At 29.4% G+C, this 26204-nt stretch overlaps 2 protein-coding genes across 2 annotated transcripts; both read right to left on the bottom strand.

The window, feature by feature from the left end:
* Positions 1 to 1251: 1251 nt before the first annotated feature.
* Positions 1252 to 1419, bottom strand: K460DRAFT_286296 (uncharacterized protein; the record flags this gene model as incomplete). The annotated part of the gene is made up of 1 exon (XM_040928874.1): positions 1252 to 1419. A coding segment is annotated over one exon (168 nt), but the record flags the coding sequence as incomplete, so codon positions are not given.
* Positions 1420 to 20212: 18793 nt separating this feature from the next.
* On the bottom strand, positions 20213 to 20380 carry K460DRAFT_284103 (uncharacterized protein; the record flags this gene model as incomplete). Its single annotated transcript, XM_040928710.1, has 1 exon — positions 20213 to 20380. A coding segment is annotated over one exon (168 nt), but the record flags the coding sequence as incomplete, so codon positions are not given.
* Between the last annotated feature and the right edge of the window lie 5824 nt (positions 20381 to 26204).

Genomic DNA, 26204 nt, shown 5'->3' with positions numbered 1-26204 from the left:
TCTAATTAACTAATATTCTTTGCAAGGGCTGAGTTGTTTCGCTACTTGCTAATATATTCCTTCCTACTAGTATTACTAGTTAATTGCTCTAAACGTAGTCTAAATACTTTTGTGTCCTAATTGCTTATACATCTTTTAAATTAGCGCTGCTTGCGTTTTAGGCCTATTAAGCACCCTTTAAGCTAGCATTGCTTTAGTAGCTTTCTTAAATAAATACCTCTTTTAAACAAAGAAGCAGGTTACTTTTTTAGTCTAGGCTTAGAGTATCTTGCCTTATAGGCAAGTTAGGCATTCTAGTATCTAGAAGAAGACTACTATTTCTTCTAAGTCTTTATTATACTCTTTAACTAAGTATTATAGTTTAACTAAGCTCTTAGCTATATAGACTTTTTTATGCTTCTCTAGAGTTTAATTAATAAAGGGCTCTAGGTCGTCTTTATCTTCTAAAGAGGGCTTCTAGTTTTCTAGTTAGAGATACCTTAAAAGTGCATTAGAAATAATATTTTTCTTGCCTAGTACGTAGACAATATTAAAGTCCTACTAAAGGATTGTTGCAAGCTATTAGTTTATTATAGAGCTAGAAAGGTCTAATAAGAATTAGTTTAATTAAGCAATTAGGACTTTTGCATCTATTTTAACAATAAATTAGTAGCTATATAGATAGGACTAAAACGCTTTTAGCGCCTAAACTAGAGCTTTGCACTCTAGCTTTGTTAAATACTATTAGGATTCTGCTTCTAACTACAAGGTACTATTAAACCTAATTAAGTATTACTATCTATTAGCTCTAACTTGCTTTAGGTGCGCTCCTCTACCTATATTTAAAGTATTTACTCTAAAGTATATTACTCCTCCTTTATAGTCTATTACTACTAGCGCAGGAAGCTAAGTAATTGCGCCCTTAATTAACTGCATTGCTTTTTTCTAGCTCTCTCCCTAGCTCTATTTAGCGTTCTTTTAGAGTAACTTAAAAAGTAGCTTAGCTTTTAGGGAGAAATAGAAAATCTACTGCTAATAATATACTGCAATTCTAACAAACTGTTAAACTTCCTTTACTATTTAGTATTTAGGCTAGTTTAGTATCTTTAAAACCTTATTATTACTAGGATATTAACCTTACTAGTTTACCTTATATCTAACTATAATTATCTTTAATACTCTTTACTAAGACTTTATAGCTAATACTGTTGCCTTAGCTTAGGCTATATTAATAAGTATTTAGTCTACTTGCTATACATGCTTAAAAACAAATTAATAAATGCTATCTAATACTTTTTTATTATTGTACTTTAACTTTAGGCCGGCTACCCTTATATTATTAATAAAGGGCGCTGCATCTAGGAAGTAGTCCTTAAGGATCTTTATAATAGTGCAAATAAATATAGTAACTAAGTTTGTAGCTCTTTGCAGCAAAGTGCACTACTTTATAAGCTTAATTAGAGTCTAGAATGCTGTAATATCTTAGCTAGCTAAGTGTAATTTAATCTAGTTATATCTTAAAAACAAGTTAAAGTATAAATATATTGCTCTTCTAGCAAATTTTTTTAAAAACTTGTTAGCAGAAGACGGAATGTACGCATCTCTTTTAGTAACAGCATTATATTACTAGGCATTATTAATTAACTAAAAGTTTATTGCCTTAGTAGGATTCTTAACCTTAGGCACTAGGAAATATAGATTTTTATACTAGCTATCGCTGCGCTTAAGTGTCCCTTAGTTTAGCCTTATTTTTATTATATTAATAACAATTAGTTTAAGCTTTCTAGGGCACTAGAAGCTCTTTACCTGCTACGCTTTGTAAGGTATAGTTTAAATCTTATATAATAGCTAAACATCCTAATATATTGTTAATATATCTTTAAAGTCCTAAGCTAGCGCATCCTCTTACTAAAATATTAGACTTTAGAGTAGCTAAACTTTATTTAGTAGTAGGTCTTCTCCTATATTTATCTTTACTAGCTATTTAGCTGTTAACTAATGCCCCTGCAGGAAGCTTGCTGTCCTTTTTCTAAAAATATAGTTATATAAACTTAGGTTTAGGCTTTTTAATAATACTCTTTTAACATACTGCGCAATAGCTCTTTCTTTCTAATCCTCCCTTCTAAGCTCTATTAGCTAATCTAGTCTAGGTATATTAATAGGCTAAACTTTATTGCCTACTTTTTTGTATAGGGTATTTACTTCTCCTAAACTCTTCCTACCTCTTAATTAGCGCTACTTTTAACTTTCTAGCTCTTTAAAAGACTCTTAAAAGTCTTCCCCTATTTCTCTATACTCTTTACTAATATTCTTAGTTTTAAAGAAATTTTAATACTTTTAAACTTAGATTTCTAGGCGATTTTCTATTAAGCATACTTCTTTAGTAAGCATACTCTCTACTCTTTTCCTTCCTTGTTAATTGTAATTAAATTAGCTATTAAAGCTAGATCGCACTCTATAAACAAAACTTCTTTCTGCCTATTAAGGGACTTAATATAACATATAGTGCGGCTAAAAGTATTAAAGTAGATTTAGAGCTAGGCAGCTAAATACTAAAAAGTACTAAGTAGGATTGCCTTTCTTAACTTTCGCACTACCTAAAAATGCGTTAGGATTAGTATCCTACTAACTATAATTAGTACTTTGTATATAGTACTAACGAAGGAGTCTACGCTTCTATCTGCAGTAATTATTTTTTACTAAAGCTTAATTAGTAGCTTTTCTTAGTTAAGTTTAGTAATGTACATATTAAGAGCTCTTATAGTAGATAGTTTTATTATATTTAGCTGCGAGCCTGTATTAATTAGGGCTTAATCTATACTTTTATATAGGGATATCTAACACGTAGGGAGCTAACCTTTAATTAATAGCTTATAGTATTAGCTTTTAATCTTTAGTTAAAAGTTAAATAGTAGCTATAACTACTCTTTAATATATCTATTTTCTTTATTTTCTACCTTATAACTCTAGAAGTTATAAATCTTATTTACCTCTTTAGCACTCTTTAATAGCTCTTGCTATCTACAACTAAGCTTTAGGTATAGCTATTTAAGTACTTCCCTAGTAATTACTTCTCTAAATCCTTTTTTACTCTTAATTGCAAAAATCTCTCCTAAGCTTAATTCCTAGTTAAATATCTTCTAAAAACTCTTCCTTATTAACTTTTCTTCTTTAATATTTATAGTCTCCCCTAAACTACGCTTAGGAGTTTAGAATTTAATAATAAGTTTTTGCAAATCCTTAATAGCCTTGCTAATAGCTACTACTATAGCTAGAGTAGCTAGTAGATTTACTTGTTAAAGTCCTCTTACTTCCTAATTAAGTATTGCCTAGGCTATTATATTTAGAGACGTGTTCCGCGCTATAGTTGCTAGGTTTTTAGTAGTTAGTATCTAAATTTACTACAATTTCCTCTGTGCCTTTATTGCAGGCGGCAGAGAAGTCTCTAGGCCTATAGTTGCACTCTAACTATCCCTTATAGTTAGTAGAGTTATATTTGCTCTAAGGCGTTCTTGTAATAAGTTTACTTAGGCATCTTCTATCTGCACTTTAGGTACTTCTATAATAGGCCTGTATTAGAGGAGCTTATCTTCTAAATCCTCTTTAACTAACAGGAGAATTTAGTTATATAGCTTACTGCTTTTTATTTTTAGAGCTATAACTACTATAAGCTTCTTCCTAGTAACTTAATTGTTCTTCTAATACTGCTTTGCTGCAGTTTTTTAAACTTCTTTATTCCTTATTTCTACTACGTACGAACCGGGCTTAGTATTATATACTTCTCTAGTTTATAATACTATTTCTAGAAATATCGCAGCCTTCTAAAGTGCTATTGTCTACTAAGCTAGCGCACTTCTATTGTTATCTGCTTTAACGTTGTAGCTCTCCTTACTAGCTAAAAGGCAGGTAACTTTAATTGCCTTTCTATTAGCTCTAAACTAGCTTAGAAAAACAGACCTAATAGGCCTCTTTAGCTGCTTATTAGTAACTTAGAATTAGTTTTTTAGCAACTGCAGCACTTACTATAATATTTTGCTGTTAAAAGCTCTTAGAGCAAACCCTCCGCCTAGAAAAATACTCTATATATTAGTTAGATAAGGTCTGAAATAGTATTTAGCCTAGGCCTAGCTACCTAGTGTCTTCTTAGATCTAGTATAAAACTACTAATTCTCTTTTAGTAATCTTAAGTTAGGGCAATTTGCTATTATATGTCCCTTTCTTCTATAGCAGCAACACTTTATTATAGTTTGCTCCCTGCCTTCTACTATTATAACTCTAGCTTAGAGATTAACTATAAGTAAGTAAATAGACTAAAAGCTTCTATTATTCCTCTTAAGAGGCCCTTGCAATTTTCGCTGCAGTTTAAGCACTAGCTACTTATAAGCTTCTGCATAGTTCTTACTTAACGCTAATACTCTCTTTATATTTAAATTGTTATTTGCAAAGAAGTTAAACTTATTTATAGTAAGCGTTAGCTCTTTAAAGCCCTAGATAAGATTAGCTATAGTAAAATTAACTCTTGCTCTAATTAGCTTTGCAGGTGTAGGCAAGTAGAGAACGCCTAGCACAGTAGCCTTTAAAGCTACTTTAATTAGAGGCATTAGTTTTTCTAGAATCTTTATATTTTTTTAGGCTAGCACCCTACTTACCGCGCTGTAATTAGTAGTAAAAGCATTTAGTCTTTCTTTCTGCTCTTAGTGCTTCTAAACAAACTTGTAAATTTTTTTAATTTTAAAAGTTAACACATTTTTAAACTAAGGACAATCCTCCTTTAATATATAGTATATTACCCTATTTATATTCTCTTAGGCTAGTTTTTAGAAGAAGAAATAGCCCTTTTTAATCTCTACAACCTGTCCTTAGAGCTAAGCTGCTAGGAAGTATATAACAAAGTTCTAATAGTACTTAATAATCTTAACTATAGGCTAGCGCTTCTGAACCTTGCTTATATAACTTTTAATAAAAGCTTAGGTACTTCTTTTTTAGCTCTTATTTTAGCCTGCATAAAGACTCTGCAATTTCTACTAGTATTTAGCCTAGCTCTTCTCTTTATCCCTATAACTTAGAAGCCTTTGGATAAATGCTTTGTATTAGGTCTTATAGAAGTATAGAAGCTATATCTTCTAAGTACTTTTACTTTATAACACCTAATTAGCTTTAAAGTTGTATTCTTTTAGAAACTCTATAATATTATGCCCTTTAAACTTTAGCGCATTTATATTAGTAGGCTTAAACTAACTTCTATACTTAAAACTTATTTCCTGCGAAGAAAGCGACAGAGTATTAGTACTAACTATATTATTTGCCTTAAACAATTAACTTGCCTTAAGTTGTTGGAGGTTTTAATAACGTATTAGCAACAAAATAGACTTTACTATTTTATCTTTTAAATATAAATTGTAATTATAATTTTAGCTTTGCGCAAAATGCTTAAGTAAATTAAAGTAATTGCTAATAGCTTCTTAAATAGGACTGCCTTAAATCCTTATAGTAGTAGTATTTCCTACTTCCTACTTGAGTAAAGTATCTCCCTTATACTATGCGCTAATTACTACTTTAAATAACAAGCTACTTTAGCTAGAAGTATTAACTAATACTTATTTAGGAATTAGTTTTATAAGGGATGCTTCCTAGATTTCCTTTTAAAGTATAGTTGTAAGCAAGTTGCTACAGGCCTTTTATAGGAACTTGCTCTGCCCTTACTGCACAGAAAGCCCTTAAATAAGAGGTAACCGCTTTAGCTACTACTTTAACAAGTTTTTAGAATTAGCTTAATGCCTAATTCTACTTAACTTTAGGTACTAATAACTTCGCGCTAAGGTTTTCCTACCTTAAAATCCCTTAGTTTCCTTATAAATCTATTTTTTTTTCCTATCCTACTAACAGACTATTGTGCGCCTTCTAGTTAAGTTACTAAAAATGTAGCATACTACAATGCGCATTTAAATAGAGGAGGCAAGCGTTAACCTGTAGTTAGTAGGACGTGTAATTTGTATTTCTAGTATTTTATTGCAAGCTAGTATTAGTACCTTTTTTTTTCTTTACTTATTTAAACTATAATACAGCTTTGCTGCTAAGGATATCTATTACATGCTAACTTACTACACTACAATATATATATTTTTAGTTATAGTAGCCAGGACTACAAAAACAAGATAAAGATAATAATGCAAGGCAAGTTTACTAGTAAAGCTAAATGTGTACTATTTTCTGTTTTCTATAGTTAGTTGTAGGAAAAGCTAAAAAAGCTGCTAGCGCACAGTAAGTCTGCTAAAAAAGCTAGAAGTATACTATTTTCTATTTCTTGTAGTTAGTTTAATTAATTTAGTAATAATAAAAAAGAAAAGTATTAGTTAGAAGTATGCCTCCGCGACCCAAAACAGTTGTATAATAAAACCTAATTAAAGCCTAAAGTATTTAAATTGCTATTAGATTTCTTGAAATTGTATAAGCTTGTAAAAGACACCTGCACTACAGTTAAAAAGAAACTACTTATATTTTTGTATATTTATGTGCAAGGTATATTATATTAAAATACTATATATTGCACTAGGCACTCTTTTAAGACTATATTATAGTAAGCAGTAAGTATTTTTTACAGTTGTATAGGCAATTACTTACAATCGCTAGCTATTTTTATAAGATCTTTAGAAGTTTAATAAGGCTCTATTTAGTAGTTGTTTAACTAGCTTTATTAGAAATTTCTAATTAGATTTGCAATAATCTAAGGCGCTAGCTAGCTTTTAAAAACTGTATTAAAGCTCTTAACAGCTCTTACTTTAAGCTTTATATACTAGCTAATTAATAATGCTGCTTCTAGAACTAGTATAGCTATTTTAGCCAGAATATTTTTGCAGTTATTAACTTTAATATAAGCTTTATATATATATTGCTAGGCTAGAAAGGCTCTGCTTATAATAGTAGAGTGCTTACAAATGCAGTAAATTAAGGCTTTAAGGCGCTAATAAGCAGATATTATCTAGCAGACGCAGGCTATTTAAATAGCAATATGTTACTCTGCTTATACAGAGGCGTACAATATTATTTATAAAAAATTAGTTAAGCTGCCCAAATACCTAAAAATAAAAAAAAGCTGTTTAATTACTATTATTTAAGCTTTTGTAATATAGTTGAGCGGACGTTAGAGTTTTTAAATAATGCTAGAAGATTTTTAATTAGCTGCACAAGTTCTTAATTTAAACGCAGGTAAAACTTATATATACTTTTATTGTAGTTTATAACTATATAAACTATTATTACTATATAGACAAGGATTTTGACGAGCTTAATTTGTAGTGTTTTTACTAATTATTTTTTTAATTATAAAAGCGTTGCCGCCTATTGCAAGTATACTATTAAATAACTAGTAAAACTTATTTTTATACTTAATTAGCTAGCGCTTAAACTTTTAAGTATTTTTATAAGTTTTAAAGTATGCTTCTAGCGCAGCCAGATTGCCCGTAATAATACTATTAGCAGTAATACTAAAACTAAAAAAGTTATTAAGCTTAACCCAAACTTTTTAGTTTTTTTTAAAGCTAATAAAACGGCATTTTAAAATTAGGCACTAAATAAGCCCTAAAGCGTCCCTAGAGCGTGCAAGTAGTAGTAGGGTTAGAATATTACTAAATATAGTATAAACTATTAGATAGTAGTTATACTAACGCATAGCTAGGAGGGCTGCGCGTTTAGCTATTAATATACAGACTTAGTATTATTTTTCTTACAGAATATAGACTGTTACTATACAATATATAGTACTTATACAAAAACCTATGCTAGTTTTACTAAATATATATTATATTGTATTTGCAAAAACAAGATATAATACTTGTTAACTAATATAATTAATAATGCGAACTTAGACGCACTACGTTTTAACAATATATACTTTTTTAATAATAGTACTCTAATACTTAATAAGTGTGCAGGCACTATACTAGACTATTTTATACTGTGCAATAAACGCAGTACTAGTAAACTAGAATTTAGTAATAGCCTAATGCTAACTAAACGCATAGGTCTTCTATCTATGTCTACGCAGTTATAAAGTTAAATATTTAAATATTCTTATAGGCAAGCGGCTAGAGAGCTTTTATTAAATATACTATAAATATAGCCTAAGTATATGTACGCCGCGATATACTATATACAGCTAACTAGTATAGAGTAATAATATATAGTAATTTTAGTAGCAAGTTTAATTATATATTTGCGTTATAGCTCCAACGCATTTAATGTACTAAAAGAAACGTATAGCATCTATTTAATAATTTATATATAAGCGACCTGTATAAGAAGTTGTGCTTTTAGTCTAGATATTAATACCAGGATGCTATATTTAGTATAAGTTCTAGTTTTAAAAAAGATATATAAATATACAAAGACTTTGCTAAAACTTCTACTTTATTAACTTTATAACTAAATATGCATATTCTAATTTACTAGAACGTTATACTTTTAATATTATTTTTAATTAGCTACTTTCTATTTTAATATAATATAGTATACGCACTTTGTTAAACTTTTAATAGTAAAATAAACAATAAAAATTAGGTGTACTATAAGCTATATTTAGCAGACTAGTAGTAGAATATACAAGCAAAATTACCGCCTAGTGCCACTATTATACTAATTATTCTAGTAGTAGACAAAACCTAACTATTTATATACTAAGGCGATGTATTGGCATAGCCTATGTATTTTACAATTAAGAATTTTAGTTATAAAGCGCAGAGGCGCTAGAGCACTCTTAGTACAGTACTAGCTAGGTTTATACTCTTAATAAATAATAATAGTACAAATATAAAAAGTTAGGCATACTATTATTATATAAGTAAAATACTGGCTTATAAGTACTGTACTATATTAAACTATTGCTAACTATAGTTAATAGTTAACTATAGCGCTTAAGCGTTTTGCTATTACAGGAATATAACTTTAATATGCTAATAGCAAGACATAGTACTATTATCTAGTACTTTATGCTATACTTGCAAACTATAAGGAGTAGGTTCTATTAACTAGTATAAAAAAAAGTTGCTATTGTACAAAATACACTGTCCTACCTAATAATTAGAAAAACTTATTAGGGTTTTATTTATAGCAAACTAAATAGTATACCTGCATACAATAGGCTAAGGATATAGATAGAAGCTATAATAACTGGGTGCATTATATTAATTGCTTTAGATAGAAATATCCCTACTTTAATATATACTAATTTCTACCTACTAATACTCTATACTTATTACTTAAAAGTTTAGTTATAAGTACAACTAAATAGTTGCGCAAGTTACTTAACAATATTTATTTTAGTTATTAAAAGACTAGAAATAGTGCAAGGGTTATTATTAATTTTAATACAGGTACAAAGCAGTTAAATAAGTAATTCTGCTAGGTTAAGTACAGCAATAGGCTTAAATAATTTAATAGTTAGCAACTATTTACTAATATAGTATAGTAGACTAAGAATAAACAAAAAAACCTAGTGCAATAGCTTGTGCTTATAGTAGCACTACTCTTAATACATAAAGCTTTATATGCACTATATTTTATTTGTGCTATATATAACCTTGTTATTTTTGCATAGTATAAAAGCTACAATGCTAATATAATAAAGTATATTAACTCTTTAATTGTCTAGTTAAATATACTTAAAAAAGAGTTTTGCTTCTACTGCGTAGGCAAGCATAATAGCAAGCTATACTTTAACTACCTAAAATAGCATACTTTAACAAATATACCTAATAATATTTAGGAATTTAGCGCTTTAGATAGAACCTGTACAGGCGCTAATAGCAAAGCCTACTATATAAATATAGTTAAACAGTTCTACTATATAATAAATAAGAAAAACTTTTTGACCTAAATTTGCCTACACAACTCTAGGAAGCTAGTAGTATTAGCGGCGGAATATAGGATAGTAAATAATCTAAGTAAACTGTTAATAATAGTTAACCGCAGGGAAAAAATATATTTAATATATTTATCCTTCCTATTACTGTACTAAAAACTAGGCTAGTTAATATATAGGTTTTAACTAAATATAACTGTACTACTACTAAAGGAAGTTGCAATACAATTTGCTATAATAAATTTTGTAGACGCAGCTGCTGTATTTGTCTACTAGAGCTAGCGCAAGCTTTTAAAACTATTTAGCACTTTTTAGGATAAAAATTATTAAAAGTCTAACTTATTGTAAGTAAATTACTTTAAAGTAAAAATTTATTCTTCTATTTACTATTAGATAAATAGTAGCAAAATCTATAACAACCCAGACTATTATAAGGAAAATATAATATAGTATACTCTAAATTAGAATAAGCAAAATGTATAGCAAAAAGATTTCGTCTAGGTCTAAGAGTTTGAATTTAGCAACTATTAATAATAAACTAAAATAGTAACTAATAGTTGTATTGTAGCGCAGCTTTATTTACTTATAACTTTTATTAATACAAACTACAGCAACTGCAATAGGACAAATTTAGAGTATATAAGAGTATTTGCAGAAGCACTTTAGTTTAATTTAAATAAAAATATTAATAAAATATTAGGTATGCTAAGTGTATAATACTAGTAGGCTAGAAACGCAGCTACCTGTTGCACGCTACAAGTATTTAAGTTTTATAATTTATTTACTATTATCTGCCTAGCATACTTAGTATTAAAGTATATTGTTACGCCTTTAGATAGAAACTTATATTTATACTACGTTAATAACTACATTAACTAGAACAAGTATAATAGACTATACTTATCTACATTTAATATTAAATAAACAAGAGTTGTTTAGAAATATAATATAAAGTAGCAAAGGACCAAATAAATATATATAATTTTATATTAATAGAATAAGTTAACTTAATTTACAAGCTTAAGTCCTAATACTTTATACTAGTTAGTTTTAAGTATTTAACTGCAGATAAATAGCAGCAGTAGGGACGCGACTATAGAAAACTATACTATACTATTTTAAACTATTTTTTTTAGTTTTGCACAATTGAAGACATTCTTTTAAATATTAAGCTTATTTGTAGTATAGCCCTTAAGCTTAGGCTTAGTATTTTTTTAAGCTTAAGCTTAAAAAAAATACTAAAGCGCGCTTTACGCCTTTATCCTTTTTATAGTAGAAAAAGATAAAAGCGCCTATAGTATTATACTTATAGAATATACATATAAAAAGTAGTATAAATAGTAGGCTAGAAGGGCGCTTATTAACCTAGCTTATTACGCAATACTTTATACTTGTTTTAGTAGTAGTAATACTAATATTATTAGTGCAGTTTTTATTATCTAAGTCTTTGTCTACATAGTAGTAGAAATAGTAGTAGTAGTACAATTTATTAAATATTGCCTCTAGTTTTTTTGCTCTAATCCCTGGACGCAAAAAAACTAGAAGCAATATTTAATAAAAGTAAAACTAATATATATATAAATAGTAGCATATAAATAGCTAGTAATAGGCAGGCAGTTAGTAGGCAGGCGTTACGCAACACTTTATACTTGTTTTAGTAGTAGTAATACTAATATTATTAGTATAGTTTTTGTTATTTAGGTTTTCGTCTGTATAGTAGTAGAAATAGTAGTAGTAGTACAGTTTATTAAATATTGCTTCTAGTTTTTTTGCGTCTAAGAATTAGAGCAAAAAAACTAGAAGTAATATTTAATAAAAGTAAAACTAATATATATACAAATAGTAGCATATAAATAGCTGGCAACAGATAGGCAGTTAGTAGGCAGGCGTTATGCGACACTTTATACTTGTTTTAGCAGCAGGATAAAGCGTTTAAAAATAGTTGAATTTTTGTCTGCATAATAGTAGAAATAGTAGTAGTAGTATAATTTATTAAATATTGCTTTTAGTTTCTTTGCGTCCAGAAATTAGAGCAAAAAAACTAGAAGCAATATTTAATAAAAGTAGGACTAATACACATACAAATAGTAGTATATAAATAGCTAGTAATAGGTAGGCAGTTAGCAGGCAGGTGTTATACAATACTTTATACTTATTTTAGCAGCAGAAGAGGGCGTTTAAAGATAGTTGAGTTTTTAGCTACTTTAGGAAGATTTCTATTATTACAACTAGTAGTTCTAGTATTAGAGTACTAGCTTTTAAAGTTAAATAAGTAGAATTTAAGCTTGGAGAAAATACTAAGGCGCGCTTTAGTGTTTTTCCTAAACTTAAGCTTAAGGAAAATACTAAAGCGCGCCTTAGTATTTTCCCTAAGCTTAAGCTTAGTATTATAGGCGTTTTTATTATTATTAAAAATCTAGTATATGCTCTAAAAAATATAGTTAATATTAGGATAAATATAAATTAAAATAGTATCCTATAAGTCTTCGCGCGCGCTATTACATTGCAGTCCTAGCAATATTAGTAATTAGTTATTACTAATAGAAAAGCATATATACCATTTCTATGCATAGCAATAAGATAAGTAGTGTATTATCTAGAGCAACTATTTAGATAAGTAATAAAAGGGAGTACTTTATAAGTATTTTCCTTATTTGTAGATTAAGTAGACTTAAGCTTAATAAAAAACTTTATTAGCTATTAGGTAGTATTGCAGATATAGTTAAGGTTTTATATTCTTGCAGTTATTAAAAAACTAAATTAGGCAAAAAATACTCTTGCGCTTCTGTAGTAGCTTTATAAAAAAATAGTGTATTAATAAGAGCTTAATATGCTAGACTGCATTAAACCTTAATATATTAAAAATCTAGAGCAGTTTATTATTTAATAGCTTAAATTATAGATTCTAAAAAAAGGCTGCCTTGTTTTTTAAACTTAAAGAGTATTTCTTTGTAGTAGCATAGGTATAGACAGAAAGCTATACAGTCCTAGCAAACAATATTTTACTTCTATAGCTGTCTACTTTTAAAAGGTAAAAGAGGCTAGTATCTTAGTAGTTAGATAGCAATTCAAGCCCCTATAGCCTTTTTTATAATTGTGTACTTTTAATTCCCTACTAATACTTTACAACTAGCTATAGCTAATTACTGCAGTTACTAGTACTAGCTACGCAAGTTTTTAAAATAGGTATTTTCTCTAAGTTTACTATTACAATAACTAGCTCTCTGCCCTACAAACCCCTCTAAATTAAGAAATAGGCTATAGCTAATAGTGCTTTATAGTCTGCTAGCGTCGAGGATAGCATTAGGCTAAGTTATAGGATATACTGCAAAATACTAGTATAAAATGCAAAATATATACCTAAAGCACTAGAGCTATATATCTATTACGTAATTATATATATAGGCGCAGTACTGCTATTTGCGTTTCCCTAAGCTACTAATATTTTATACTGCTATATTGCTACTATATTAACCACACGCAAATAGGGCTAGGAGTATACTTAACCCCTCTAGTATAGACTAGCTATTATTTATACTGCTGCACTTACAAGCAATACTTTAACACTAGGAACTATTTGCAGATAGCAACATTTTAGCCCTTTTACTCTGCTAGACAATACTCGAGCCTGCACTATAGTACAAAAATGCAGGAATATAGTATGCTTAGTAATAAACTAACTCTGCAAAAAACTGCGTATTATAAAATAAGAATATAATATATTATACGCCTAAGTTAAACAAGGCATAAAGTTGCAGGGGATACTGTGCTAGTTACTCTAAACAAAATTTATAAAAAAATAAATATAACAGATAACAAGCATTATAATATTAGACTACAACTTAATTTTTAACTAAATGCCTATTTATAAGTAGCTTCGCGCAGTTACCTAGATTACTATCTACTATAATTATAATACTATACAATGTATTTGCATTTAAAAAATACAGAGTTTATATACGCTGCCTAATATTAAATACCCTACTATATTATACACAAACTACAGTAGACCTATAGTACTAGAGCGTAGGAAACTATTAAGCAGTGCTAATAATATATACAAACTATTAACTATAATACTCTATACAATAAATAACTCTAATTAAATACTTATATAAACAAGACAGCTGCTGCGACCTAGCCTTAAAGAAAATATACTAGACGTTAATAAGCTAAGCTTTGTCTTGTTTCTAAAAATACTAGAAAAAGAAATTAGCTTTTAAAAAGACAATAATAGTATATATTACTATATAAAAAATAGAGATAATTAGGGACGGATGCAAATATTAACTAAGTCTTAGTAGTATAGTGCACTAGAAGATATAGTTAATTTAGAAAAAGACAGACTAAGTTTTGCAATTAAACCCCTAGTATAAATTTAAATACTATATATTTAACTGCCTATTTATCTTGTAGTTGCCTCTTCTACTATATATACTAACCTAGTTTATAATATTCCTATATTGTGCTTTATATAATACTGTATATAATTTATTTGTTTTTATGCGCATTTTATAAACTTAACAAACTATTGCAGACAAGTACTAGTGCCCTAGAGTAATTGAGTTTGTAGAGACAGCCTATATTACTATAATACTAATACTAATAGTAAATAACTATTAATGCTAACAGTAAACTATAAACTACTATTTTTTTACTAATAAATCTGCGGCGTTTATTAGCTCTACCTGCTGTACCTAATAAAGAACGCGTATACCCTAGCCCTTGCTCCTACTAACTATTTTTTTAAAAATTATTGCTTTCCCCTTCTTCTAAAGTTCTACTAATGCTAAAAGGTTTACTTTATTATTGTAGTTTTATAGTCTGTGCCTCCTACACTATCGTACCTAACTACTATAAGTATAGAAACTAGAACTTATTTATTATTACGCAACAGAAATGTTACAACAGAAAAAAAACAAACTGTTAGTAAATTTAGGAGTAGTAAGGTTAGTTCTAGTTATAGTATCTAGTAGCTAGAATACTAAGCAGTTACAAAAAATAAAATATACTCTAGCGCTATTTTAAGCATATAGTAACAGTTTAGACAAGGATATTAAAGAACTATTAGATGCTATTGTAATACTATTAGCTCTATAGCGTACTTAAAAAGCTGCTTTAAGTAGCTAAATATTAACTAGTCTATAGTTGTTAACCCTAAATAACTGTATACTTATACCTGCAACTAGCTATAACTACAATAAAGTAAAGCTAGTTAGTAAATATAAAATATCTAATACTACTGCGCGGAGAAATATATTTATACTAGCTCTTTTGTAGTAATATTAATACATATTAAGTACTTGTAATATAATTATAAAAGAAAGCATAGCTAATTCTATTGCATAGCAAGAATAGTAGTTTAGCTTTTGCCGCAGATACAACTGCACTTATTTAATTTTTTTTAGGATATACTATAAAAAAATATAAAGCGCTAGGCTAAAGTTAAAATGCTAGCAGAATACAAGAGTACTTTTGCTAAAACTAAAATTATTTTAGTAACCTAAATTGTAATAAATAATAGTATAAGTGCAGATAGGGTATATATTACTTTATAAATAGACTTTTACCGCAACTAGTTTGTATAGGTTGTACTTAATGCGTAAATAATAGCAAAGAAAATAATACTACTGCAAGTTTAGAAAATAGTCCCCTTATAGCTATGCTCTAGTGCTGCTTAATAAGTAAGTACTATAGTTTACTATAGCAAAATAGTAGTTAACCGTACTTTATTATAAATGCTAAATATAGTTAGTAACTTAAGGACGCACATAATATAATAAGCTAGAAATAAAGTTAAAAATATATACACAATGCTATACTTAGAGCAATGCAGTATAATAGTTAGTTAGTTTTTAAATAATTTTACTTACTTGCTAAAGGACCTAAAGGATGCAAGTATATCCCCTAAGTATTATAGCATACTACAATGCGCATTCGAATAGAAGAGGCAGGCGTTAACCCGTAGTTAGTAGAACGTGCAATTTGTATTTCTAGTATTCTATTACAAGCTAGTATTAGTGCTTTTCTTCTTCCCTACTTATTTAAACTACAATATAGCTTTGCTGCTAAGGATATCTATTACGTGCTAACTTACTATACTACATCTTCTTCCTTAATTATAAGCTTAGTCCCCTTAAGCTCTAATACCCCCCTTTAAGCTCTAATACCCCCCCTTAACACTAAATATTGTAGTATTAGGTATTATTTGCTGTCCTACTTTCCTCTCTCTCCCTATCTACCTATCGCCTAATGCGCTGCTTAAGTATTAAGCCCTTCTTATACGCACCTTACTACTAAACTAATAGCTGCAATTATAGATAGTTATTTGTAAAATGCTAGGCTCTTACTTGCTGCAGTATTACTTACTGCTTTAGTATTAAATATTACCTACTAGCTTTAAAGTAGAGGCAGCTCTAATATAATAGTAGTATAGTAAGAGCTTAGGCCTAATACCCTTCTAGAAGAAAACACATATAAACTGCCCCTTTTTTTTTAGTTATTTTTTTTTCTACTCCCTTACTCTTCTTTTTTAGTTCCCTAAGCTTTCTTTAATAACCTACTGCTTAACTATTACTTTTTTCTCTTTTCTTTTTTCTTTTTACTATAGCTGCTGTTAACTACGCCTTAGGCAGTACTGCAATAGGTGTTCTCGGTAGAGGTAGCAGTAGTAGTAATAATAGTAATAACTATTAGCTTTTCTATCCTCGCAGCTACTACTTTGCTAATAGCAGTAATAAAAAAAGCCTTTTCTAGACCTATAATATGCGCTTAGCTAAGAGCTATTTTCTTAAGTAGTGTAAGTCCTTCTATGCTAATACTTAGTTGTAAGCTTATTTTTTGCAGTAGAGAGCTAAAAGTAGTAGTAAGTAACCCTTAACTTTATCTACGTACTAGCCTACTTCCTCTAGCAGCTAGCAGCCTAGGGCATTAATTTTAGCCCTTACTTTTAACTTTCTGCAGTTTACTAAGACGACATTAAGGGCTACTTGTCCCTAGCGTTTATTTGCTTTGCTAGCGCTATTTTAAGTATCTAGCAGCTCTTTAGAATAGGTACTACTTGTAGATACTACAATTCTAATATTAAAGCAGGTAAAATATGCTTTTCTTTTTATACTAATAGTCTTTTGCTAACTTTGCTAGTTATCTAATAAGCAGCTGCTAGCAACTAAGTCTACTTTACTAATAATTACTATACCTGTTACTTAAGCACTAGGGCTAGCTATACCTTTAATAGCTGCGCGCAATTCTACTATTAAGGCCGCCTTCTTAACTATAGAGCTTGCAATAAGTATGCTTTTAACAGTAATACTGCTTGCTGCAGCTTTTATAGTAGGTTTCTAATCTTTACCTAAAGATCTTTCTTGCTAACTTTTAATACTAAATTGCCCTTCTATAGATGCTATTAGTGCTGCTTCTACTTTTGCAGAAATTACTGCTACCTATAGCTAAAGTTGTTCTAAGTATTCTAGCTTTCCTAGTCTGTAAGGTTTTTAGGCTTGTAGTTATACTACAAGCTTAGTATTTATAAATTTAAACAACCTGCGTAGCCTGCGTAGCCCTTATAGCCTAATTTTTCTTTCTACCTAGTTTAGCAGTTTAAACGCTCCTTAAGGCAGCAGTAGTAAGGGTAAGAGCTATAGTAATACTCCTAGTTCTTAGGTTAGCAGTATTTTTTAGGCCTAGCAAATATAGGCGGATTAGATAATAATAGGCAGTTGGCATAGATCGAGCTGCTTATCTAAAAGTTTTTAAAAACTAGTTTTTAGATGTACTGCTAGCACCTAGGGCTTCTATCCTCTTTAATAGCCTACTAATAAATCTCCTCTCTTTTCTTTTTTTTTTTTAATCTTCTTGCAGCTTTTTTAACTTTTCTCTTCTGCTTATGTAACTTTACTCTAACTTGCTTTTAGTATTTATAATTACCTCTCCTCTTTTTATTGTCCTAAGAATATTGTCTTGTAAAATCTTATTAACAGCTCTTTAGGGCGCATTGTTAAACCTTTAATTTAGAATATATAAACTTATTAGAATATAGCCCTTTAGCAAAGGCTCGTTATCTTTAGACAATAAGGTTTTAGTATCTGTAATAGAAAGTATTAGTAGTAATAGTCTCTTAAGTGCCTGTAGGGTGCTTGGGATTAGCATTACTATCTAAAACCCTTTAGTTTCTAGATATAACCTTAGTCTTCCTACTAAAATTTTAGCTTTAAGTGTCCTTAGCATCTCCTTAAACTTCTTTAGCCTGTTAGTTTAAGTAGTGCTTGCAAATACTACTTTATTTAGATCTTTAAGCTAATAATAGCTCTTATCTAGGTTTATAGTACTTATCTAGTAGAGTCCTAGCTACCTCTTAGCAAGCTTTTAATTTAAGCTTTTATTAATAGCTTTTATTATATCTTAGATTAATACTAACTTGCTTTTTTGTAAGGCAATTAGCACCTCTCTTCTTTTATTTTAACTTTTAGTTGCCTCTCTGCAAAGCTTTCTTGTATAATTAACTGCTTCTTTTAAGTTCTCCTACTAGAATTATAGCTAGGTAGCTCGAACTGCAAGCAAATTAGTATAACTCTCTATTGCTAACTATAGCAAACTCTGCTAAGTAGGTACTACAAGTTTTATTAGAAGTATAGGGTTCTAGCTAAGAACTAGTTGCGCAGGAGAATATCTAAAAAGACGTTGCAGCAATATACGCTCAGCCTAAGTAACTACTACTAAATTGTTTACCTAAAGGCTAGTTAGCTTTGCTAAGGCATAAATATAGCTTTAATATCTCCTTTTAATAAGTTCTTAAGCTCTTAAATTATACGCGGAGACTTGTATATAGTAGATTTTAAAAAAAGTAGTAAGCGCTTTAACTACTAACTTATTTTTAGTACTTCTATTAATAGAGAGCTTTAGTAGTACTCCCTATCTACAGCAGATCTCTTTAAAAATAAATTAGGCTATAGTTTCTAAATTTGCAGTGCAAACTGCACAAGCTTTAGGCTATCCTAAAAAGTATTTGCAGGCAATTAATAAGTAAGTCTTCTTTTTAACTTTTAGTATAAACGTAATATTAATAGTCTACTACGCTTATAATGCTTAAGAGTATATTATATTAAGCTCTGCCTTTTTTCTAGCTCTTTTAATTAACTAACATTCTTTGCAAGGGCCGAGTTGTTTTGCTACTTGCTAATATATTCTTTCTTACTAGTATTGCTAGTTAATTGCTCTAAATATAGTTTAAATACTCTTATATCCTAGTTACTTATACATCTCTTAAATTAGCGCTGCTTGCGTTTTAGGCCTGTTAAGCACCCTTTAAGCTAGCATTACCTTAGTAGCTTTCCTAAATAAATACCTTTTTTAGATAAAGAAGCGAGTTGCTTTTTTAGTCTAGGCTTAGAGTATCTTGCCTTGTAGGCGAGTCGGGCGTTCTAGTATCTAGAAAAAAACTACTATTTCTTCTAAGTCTTTATTATACTTCTTAACTAAGTATTATAGTTTAACTAAGCTTTTAGCTATATAAACTTCTTTATACTTTTCTAGAGTTTAATTAATAAAGGGCTCTAGGTTGTCTTTATCCTCTAAAGGGGGCTTCTAGTCTTCTAGTTAGAGATACTTTAAAAGTGTATTAGAGATAATATTTTTCTTGCCTAGTACGTAGACAATATTAAAGTCTTACTAAAGGATTATTGCAAGCTATCGGTTTATTACAGAGCTAGGAAGGTCTAATAAGGATTAGTTTAATTAAGCAATTAGGACTTTTGCATCTGTTTTAACAATAAATTAGTAGCTATATAAATAGGACTAAAACGCTTTTAGCGCCTAAACTAGAGCTTTGCACTCTAGCTTTATTAAATGCTGTTAGAATTCTGCTTTTAACTACAAAGTACTATCGAACCTAATTAAGTATTACTATTTATTAGCTCTAACTTGCTCTAGGTGCGCTCCTCTACTTATATTTAAAGTATTTACTCTAAAGTATATTGCTCCTCTTTTATAGTTTATTGCTACTAGCGCAGGAAGCTAAGTAATTGCGCTTTTAATTAACTGTATTACCTTTCTCTAGCTCTCTCCCTAGCTCTATTTAGCGTTCTTTTAGAGTAACTTAAAAAGTAGCTTAGCTTTTAGAGAGAAATAGAAAATTTACTACTAATAATATACTGCAATTCTAACAAACTGTTAAACTTCCTTTACTATTTAGTATTTAAGCTAGTTTAGTATCTTTAAGACCTTGTTATTGCTAGGATATTAATCTTACTAGTCTACTTTATATCTAATTATAATTATCTTTAATACTCTCTACTAAAACTTTATAGCTAACACTGTTGCCTTAGCTTAGGCTATGTTAATAAGCATTTAGTCTACTTGCTATGCATGCTTAAAAACAAATTAATAAATCTTATCTAATACTTCCTTATTATTGTACTTTAACTTTAGGCCAGCTACCCCTATATTATTAATAAAGGGCGCTGTATCTAGGAAGTAGTCCTTAAGGATTTTTATAATAGTGCAAATAAATACAGCAACTAAGTTTGTAGCTCCTTGCAGCAAAGTGCACTACTTTATAAGCTTAATTAGAGTTTAGAATACTGTAATATCTTAGCTAGCTAAGTGTAATTTAATCTAGTTATATCTTAAGAATAAGTTAAAGTATAAATATATTGCCTTTTTAGCAAATCTTTCTAAAAACTTGTTAGCAGAAGACAGAATGTACGCATCTCTTTTAGTAACAGTATTATATTGCTAGGCATTATTAATTAACTAAAAGTCTGTTGCCTTAGTAGGATTCTTAACCTTAGGTACTAGGAAATATAGATTCCTATACTAGCTATTGCTGCGCTTAAGTGTCCCTTAGTTTAGCCTTATTCTTATTATATTAATAACAATTAGTTTAAGCTTTTTAGGGCACTAGAAGCCCTTTACCTACTACGCTTTGTAAGGCACAGTTTGAATTTTATACAGTAGCTAAATATTTTAATATATTGTTAATATATCTTTAAAGTCTTAAGCTAGTGCATCTTCTTGCTAAAATATTAAACCTTAGAGTAGCTAAACTTTATTTAGTAGTAGGTTTTCTCCTATATTTATTTTTACTAGCTGTTTAGCTGTTAACTAATGCCCCTGCAGGAAGCTTGCTGTCCTTTTTCTAAAAATATAGTTATATAAACCTAGGTCTAGGCCCTTTAATAATACTCTCTTAATATACTGCGCAATAGCTCTTTCTTTTTAATCCTCCTTTTTAAGCTCTATTAGCTAATCTAGTCTAGGTATATTAATAGGCTAAACCTTATTGCCTACTTTTTTGTATAGGGTATTTACTTCCCCTAAACCCTTTCTACTTCTTAATTAGCGCTACTTTTAACTTTCTAGCTCCTTGAAAGATTTTTAAAAGTCTTCCCTTATTTTTTTATGCTTTTTACTAATATTCTTAGTTTTAAAGAAATCTTAATACTCTTAAACTTAGATTCTTAGGCGATCTTCTATTAAGCATACCTCCCTAGTAGGCATATTTTCTACTCTTTTCCCTCCTTGTTAATCGCAATTAAATTAGCTATTAGAGCTAGATTGCACTTTATAAACAAGACTTTTTTCTGCCTATTAAGGGACCTAATATAACATATAGTGCGGCTAAAAGTATTAAAGTAGATTTAGAGCTAGGCAGCTAAATACTAAGGAATACTAAGTAGGATTGCCCTTCTTAACTTTCGCACTATCTAAAAATGCGTTAGGATTAGTATTTTACTAATTATAATTAGTACTTTGTATATAGTACTAACGAAGGGGTCTACGCTCTTATCTATAATAATTATTCCTTACTAAAGCTTAATTAGTAGCCCTTTTTAGTTAAGTTTAGTAATATATATATTAAAAGCTCTTATAGTAGATAGTCTTATTATATTTAGCTGCGAGCCTGTGTTAATTAAGGCTTAACCTATGCCTTTATATAGGGATATCTAATACATAGGGAGCTAACCTTTAATTAATAGCCTGCGGTGTTAGCTTTTAATCTTTAGTTAAAGGTTAAATAGTAGCTGCAACTACTTTTTAATATATCTATCTTCTTTATTCTCTACTTTATAACTCTAGAAGTTATAAATCTTATTTACTTCCTTAGCACTTTTTAATAGCTCTTGCTATTTACAACTAAGCTTTAGGCATAGCTGTTTAAGTACCTCTCTAGTAATTACTTCTTTAAATCCTTTTCTACTCTTAATCGCAAAAGTCTCTCCTAAGCTTAATCCTTAATTAAATATTTTCTAGAAACTCTTCCCTATTAACTCTTCTTCTTTAACATTTATAGTCTCCCCTAAACTACGCCTAAAAATTTAGAATCTAATAATAGGTTTTCGCGAATCCTTAATAGCCTTGCTAATAGCTACTACTATAGCTAGGGTAGCTAGTAGATCTACTTATTAAAGTCTTCTTACTTCCTAATTAAGCATTGCCTAGGCTATTATATTTAGAGACGTATTCCGCGCTATAGTTGCTAGGTTTTTAGTAGTTAGTATCTAAATCTACTGCAATTTCCTCTGTGCCTTTATTACAGGCAGTAGAGAAGTTTCTAGGCCTATAGTTATACTCTAACTATCCCTTATAGTTAGTAGAGTTATATTCGCTCTAAGGCGTTCTTATAATAGGTCTACCTAGGTATTCTCTATCTGCACTTCGGGTACTTCTATAATAAGCCTATATTAGAAGAGCTTATTTTCTAAATCCTCTTTAACTAACAGGAGAATTTAGTTATATAGCTTACTACTTTTTATCTTTGGAGCTATAACTACTATAGGCTTTTTCTTAGTAACCTAATTATTCTTCTAATACTACTTTACTGCAGTTTTTTAAACTTCTTTATTCCTTATTTCTACCGCGTACGAACTGGGCTTAGTATTATATACTTTTCTAGTTTGCAACACTGTTTCTAGAAACATTGCAGCTTTTTAAAGTGCTATTGTCTGCTAAACTAGCGCACCTCTATTATTATTTGCTTTAATATTATAGCTCTCCCTACTAGCTAAAAAGCAGGTAACTTTAATTGCCTTTTTATTAGCTCTAAACTAGCTTAGAAGAACAGACCTAATAAGCCTCTTTAGCTACTTATTAGTAACCTAGAATTAGTCTTTTAGCAACTGCAGCACCTACTATAATATCTTGCTATTAAAAGCTCTTAAAGCAAACCCTCTGCTTAAGAAAATACTCTATATATTAGTTAGATAAAGTCTAAAATAGTATTTAGCCTAGGCCTAGCTACCTAGTATTTTCTTAGATCTAGTATAAAACTACTAATTTTCTTTTAGCAATCCTAAGTTAGGGCAATTTGCTATTATATGTCTCTCTTTTTTACAATAGTAACACCTTATCATAGTCTGCTCCCTGCCTCCTACTATTATAACTCTAGCTTAGGGATTAACTATAGGTAGGTAGATAGACTAAAAGCTTCTATTATTCCTCTTAAGAAGCCCTTGCAATTTTTGCTGCAGTTTAAGCACTAGCTGCTTATAAGCTTCTGTATAGTTCTCGCTTAATACTAATACTCTTTTTATATTTAGATTGTTATTCGCAAAGAAGTTAAACTTATTTATAGTAAGTATTAGCCCTTTAAAGCCCTAAATAAGATTAGCTATAGTAGAATTAACTTTTGCTCTAATTAGCTTTGCAAGTATAAGTAAATAGAGAACGCTTAGCATAGTAGCTTTTAAAGCTACTTTAATTAGAGGCATTAGTTTTTCTAGAATCTTTGTATCTTTTTAGGCTAGCACCCTACTTACTACGCTGTAATTAGTAGTAAGAGTATTTAGTTCTTTTTTCTGCTCTTAGTACTCTTAAACAAACTTGTAAATCTTCTTAATTTTAAAAGTTAATACATCTTTAAACTAAGGACAATCCTCCTTTAATATATAGTGTATTACCCTATTTATATTCTCTTAGGCTAGTCCTTAGAAGAAGAAATAGCCCTTCTTAATTTCTATAACCTGTCCTTAGAGCTGAGCTGCTAGAAAGTACGTAATAAAGTTCTAATAGTACTTAATAATCTTAACTATAGGCTAGCGCTTCTAAACCTTGCTTATATAACTCTTAATAAAAGCTTAGGTGCCTCTTTTTTAGCTCTTATTTTAGCCTGCATAAAGACTCTATAACTCCTGCTAGTATTTAGCCTAGCTCTTCTCCTTATCCCTATAACTTAGAAGCCTTTAGATAAATGCTTTGTATTAAGTTTTATAAAAGTATAGAAGCTGTATTTTCTAAGTACTCTTGCTTTATAACACCTAATTAGCTTTAAAGTTGTATTCCTCTAGAAACTCTGTAATATTATGCCCTTTAAACTTTGGCGCATTTATATTAGTAGGTTTAAACTAGCTCCTATACTTAAAACCTATTTCCTGCAAAGAAAGCGACAGAGTATTAGTACTAACTATATTATTTGCCTTAAACAATTAACTTGCCTTAAGTTATTAGGGGTTTTAATAATATATTAGCAATAAAATAGACTTTACTGTCTTATCTTTTAAATGTAGATTGTAATTATAATTTTAGCTTTGCGCAAAATGCTTAAGTAAATTAAAGTAATTACTAATAGCTTCTTAAACAGGACTGCCTTAAATCCTTATAGTAGTAGTATCTCCTACCTCCTACTTAAGTAAAGTATTTCTTTTATACTATGCGCTAATTACTACTTTAAATAACAAGCCGCCTTAGCTAGGAGCGTTAACTAATACTTATTTAGAAATTAGTTTTGCAAGGGATACTTTCTAGATTTCCTTTTAAAGTATAGTTGTAAGTAAGTTGCTGCAGGCCTTTTATAGGAACTTGCTCTGCCCTTGCTGCATAAAAAGCTCTTAAATAAGAGGTAACTGCCTTAGCTACTACTTTAACAAGTTTTTAGAGTTAGCTTAATGCCTAATTTTACTTAACTCTAGGTACTAATAACTTCGCGCTAAGGTTTTCCTGCTTTAGAATCCCTTAGTTTCTTTATAAATCTATTTCTTTTTCCTGTTCTACTAACAGACTATTGTGCGCCCCCTAGTTAGGTTACTAAAAATATAGTATACTACAATGCGCATTTAAATAGAGGAGGTAGGCGTTAACCTGTAGTTAGTAGAACGTGCAATTTGTATTTCTAGTATTCTATTATAAGCTAGTATTAGTGCTTTTCTCCTTCTCTACTTATTTAAACTACAATACAGCCTTGCTACTAAGGATATCTATTACGTGCTAACTTACTATACTACAGTATATAAAGTAAAAATAACAAACCTGCAGCTTAATTTGCTATAGTTTATGCACTTTAGTATTACTGCTATACTTGCTAAAGCTTTCTATACAAATAAAAAATAGGGACTTGCTATTATAAATTAGTTAAAAAACTACTTCTAAACACTAAGCGCAAACACTATAGCACTAGTAGGTATAATAATATACTACGCTATTAATAAGTACGCCGAAGCTAGTGCTAGGAAAACTATACTATTTTATAATTATATAATAAAAAGTAAGTATACACAGAATAGTACATAGCGCATAATTAATAAAATATAGCAAACTATAATACTATTTGCTAGAAATAGAACTAGCTAAGTCTATTAAGGCGGCTTATTATATAGGAGGCACTGCGCAAAGAAATTGCTATACACACAAATAATAATAATAATAATAAACTTGCTATAGCTATTAAAGATAATTAATATAATAATAATATTAATAATATTATTACTATATGTAATCTAGAAGAAGGGGAGTATTATATATAGTTAGCTTAATAATATAAAGAAGAGCAGCAACCTTACTCTAACTAAGTTAAAATATATTATATAGAAAATACAGAGGTATAGTACTATATACGCAACTACTATTAATAATGCTAACTAAGTTTACTTATATAAACACATGTCTAAGTACGCTTTTTGTCTAGTAATATAATTAAAGTTAACTTTAACTACAATATAAGCACTATAAGCTTTGTGCAAATATATAGACTAAATAATAATACTTAAGCCTAGTTTCAAAATAGTAATAGTAAATAGAGTATTATTATAGATATAAACTAGTATGCTTTTACTAAACTAGCCTAAGAAAAGTACTATGCTAAATTATATATAACAGTTATTATACTTATAAAAGACAAATAAGAGCAAGAGCTAACTAAGTATTAAAAATAGGCTAATATATATAAAGCGCAGATAGACGAGTACGCAACTAAGAACAGCCCTATATAAGTATATAATAGTTTGCTTTAGTAGTAGTTTAATAATATAACTATTAATATACCTTATTAATTATGCTATAATCGCAGCCAGTATATATAGTATAAAACTATAAAAAACAATAAAATAGGGCAAAACTCTAGATTCTACTTAGAAGTCTGCAATAGGCGCTTAAACTTAGT

This window comes from Cucurbitaria berberidis, assembly GCF_010015615.1.
Source record: "Cucurbitaria berberidis CBS 394.84 unplaced genomic scaffold K460scaffold_3, whole genome shotgun sequence".
Classification (NCBI taxonomy): Eukaryota; Fungi; Ascomycota; class Dothideomycetes; order Pleosporales; family Cucurbitariaceae; genus Cucurbitaria; species Cucurbitaria berberidis.
The sequence above is the reverse complement of the archived record's forward strand: the minus strand, read 5'-3'. Positions and strand labels throughout refer to the sequence as shown.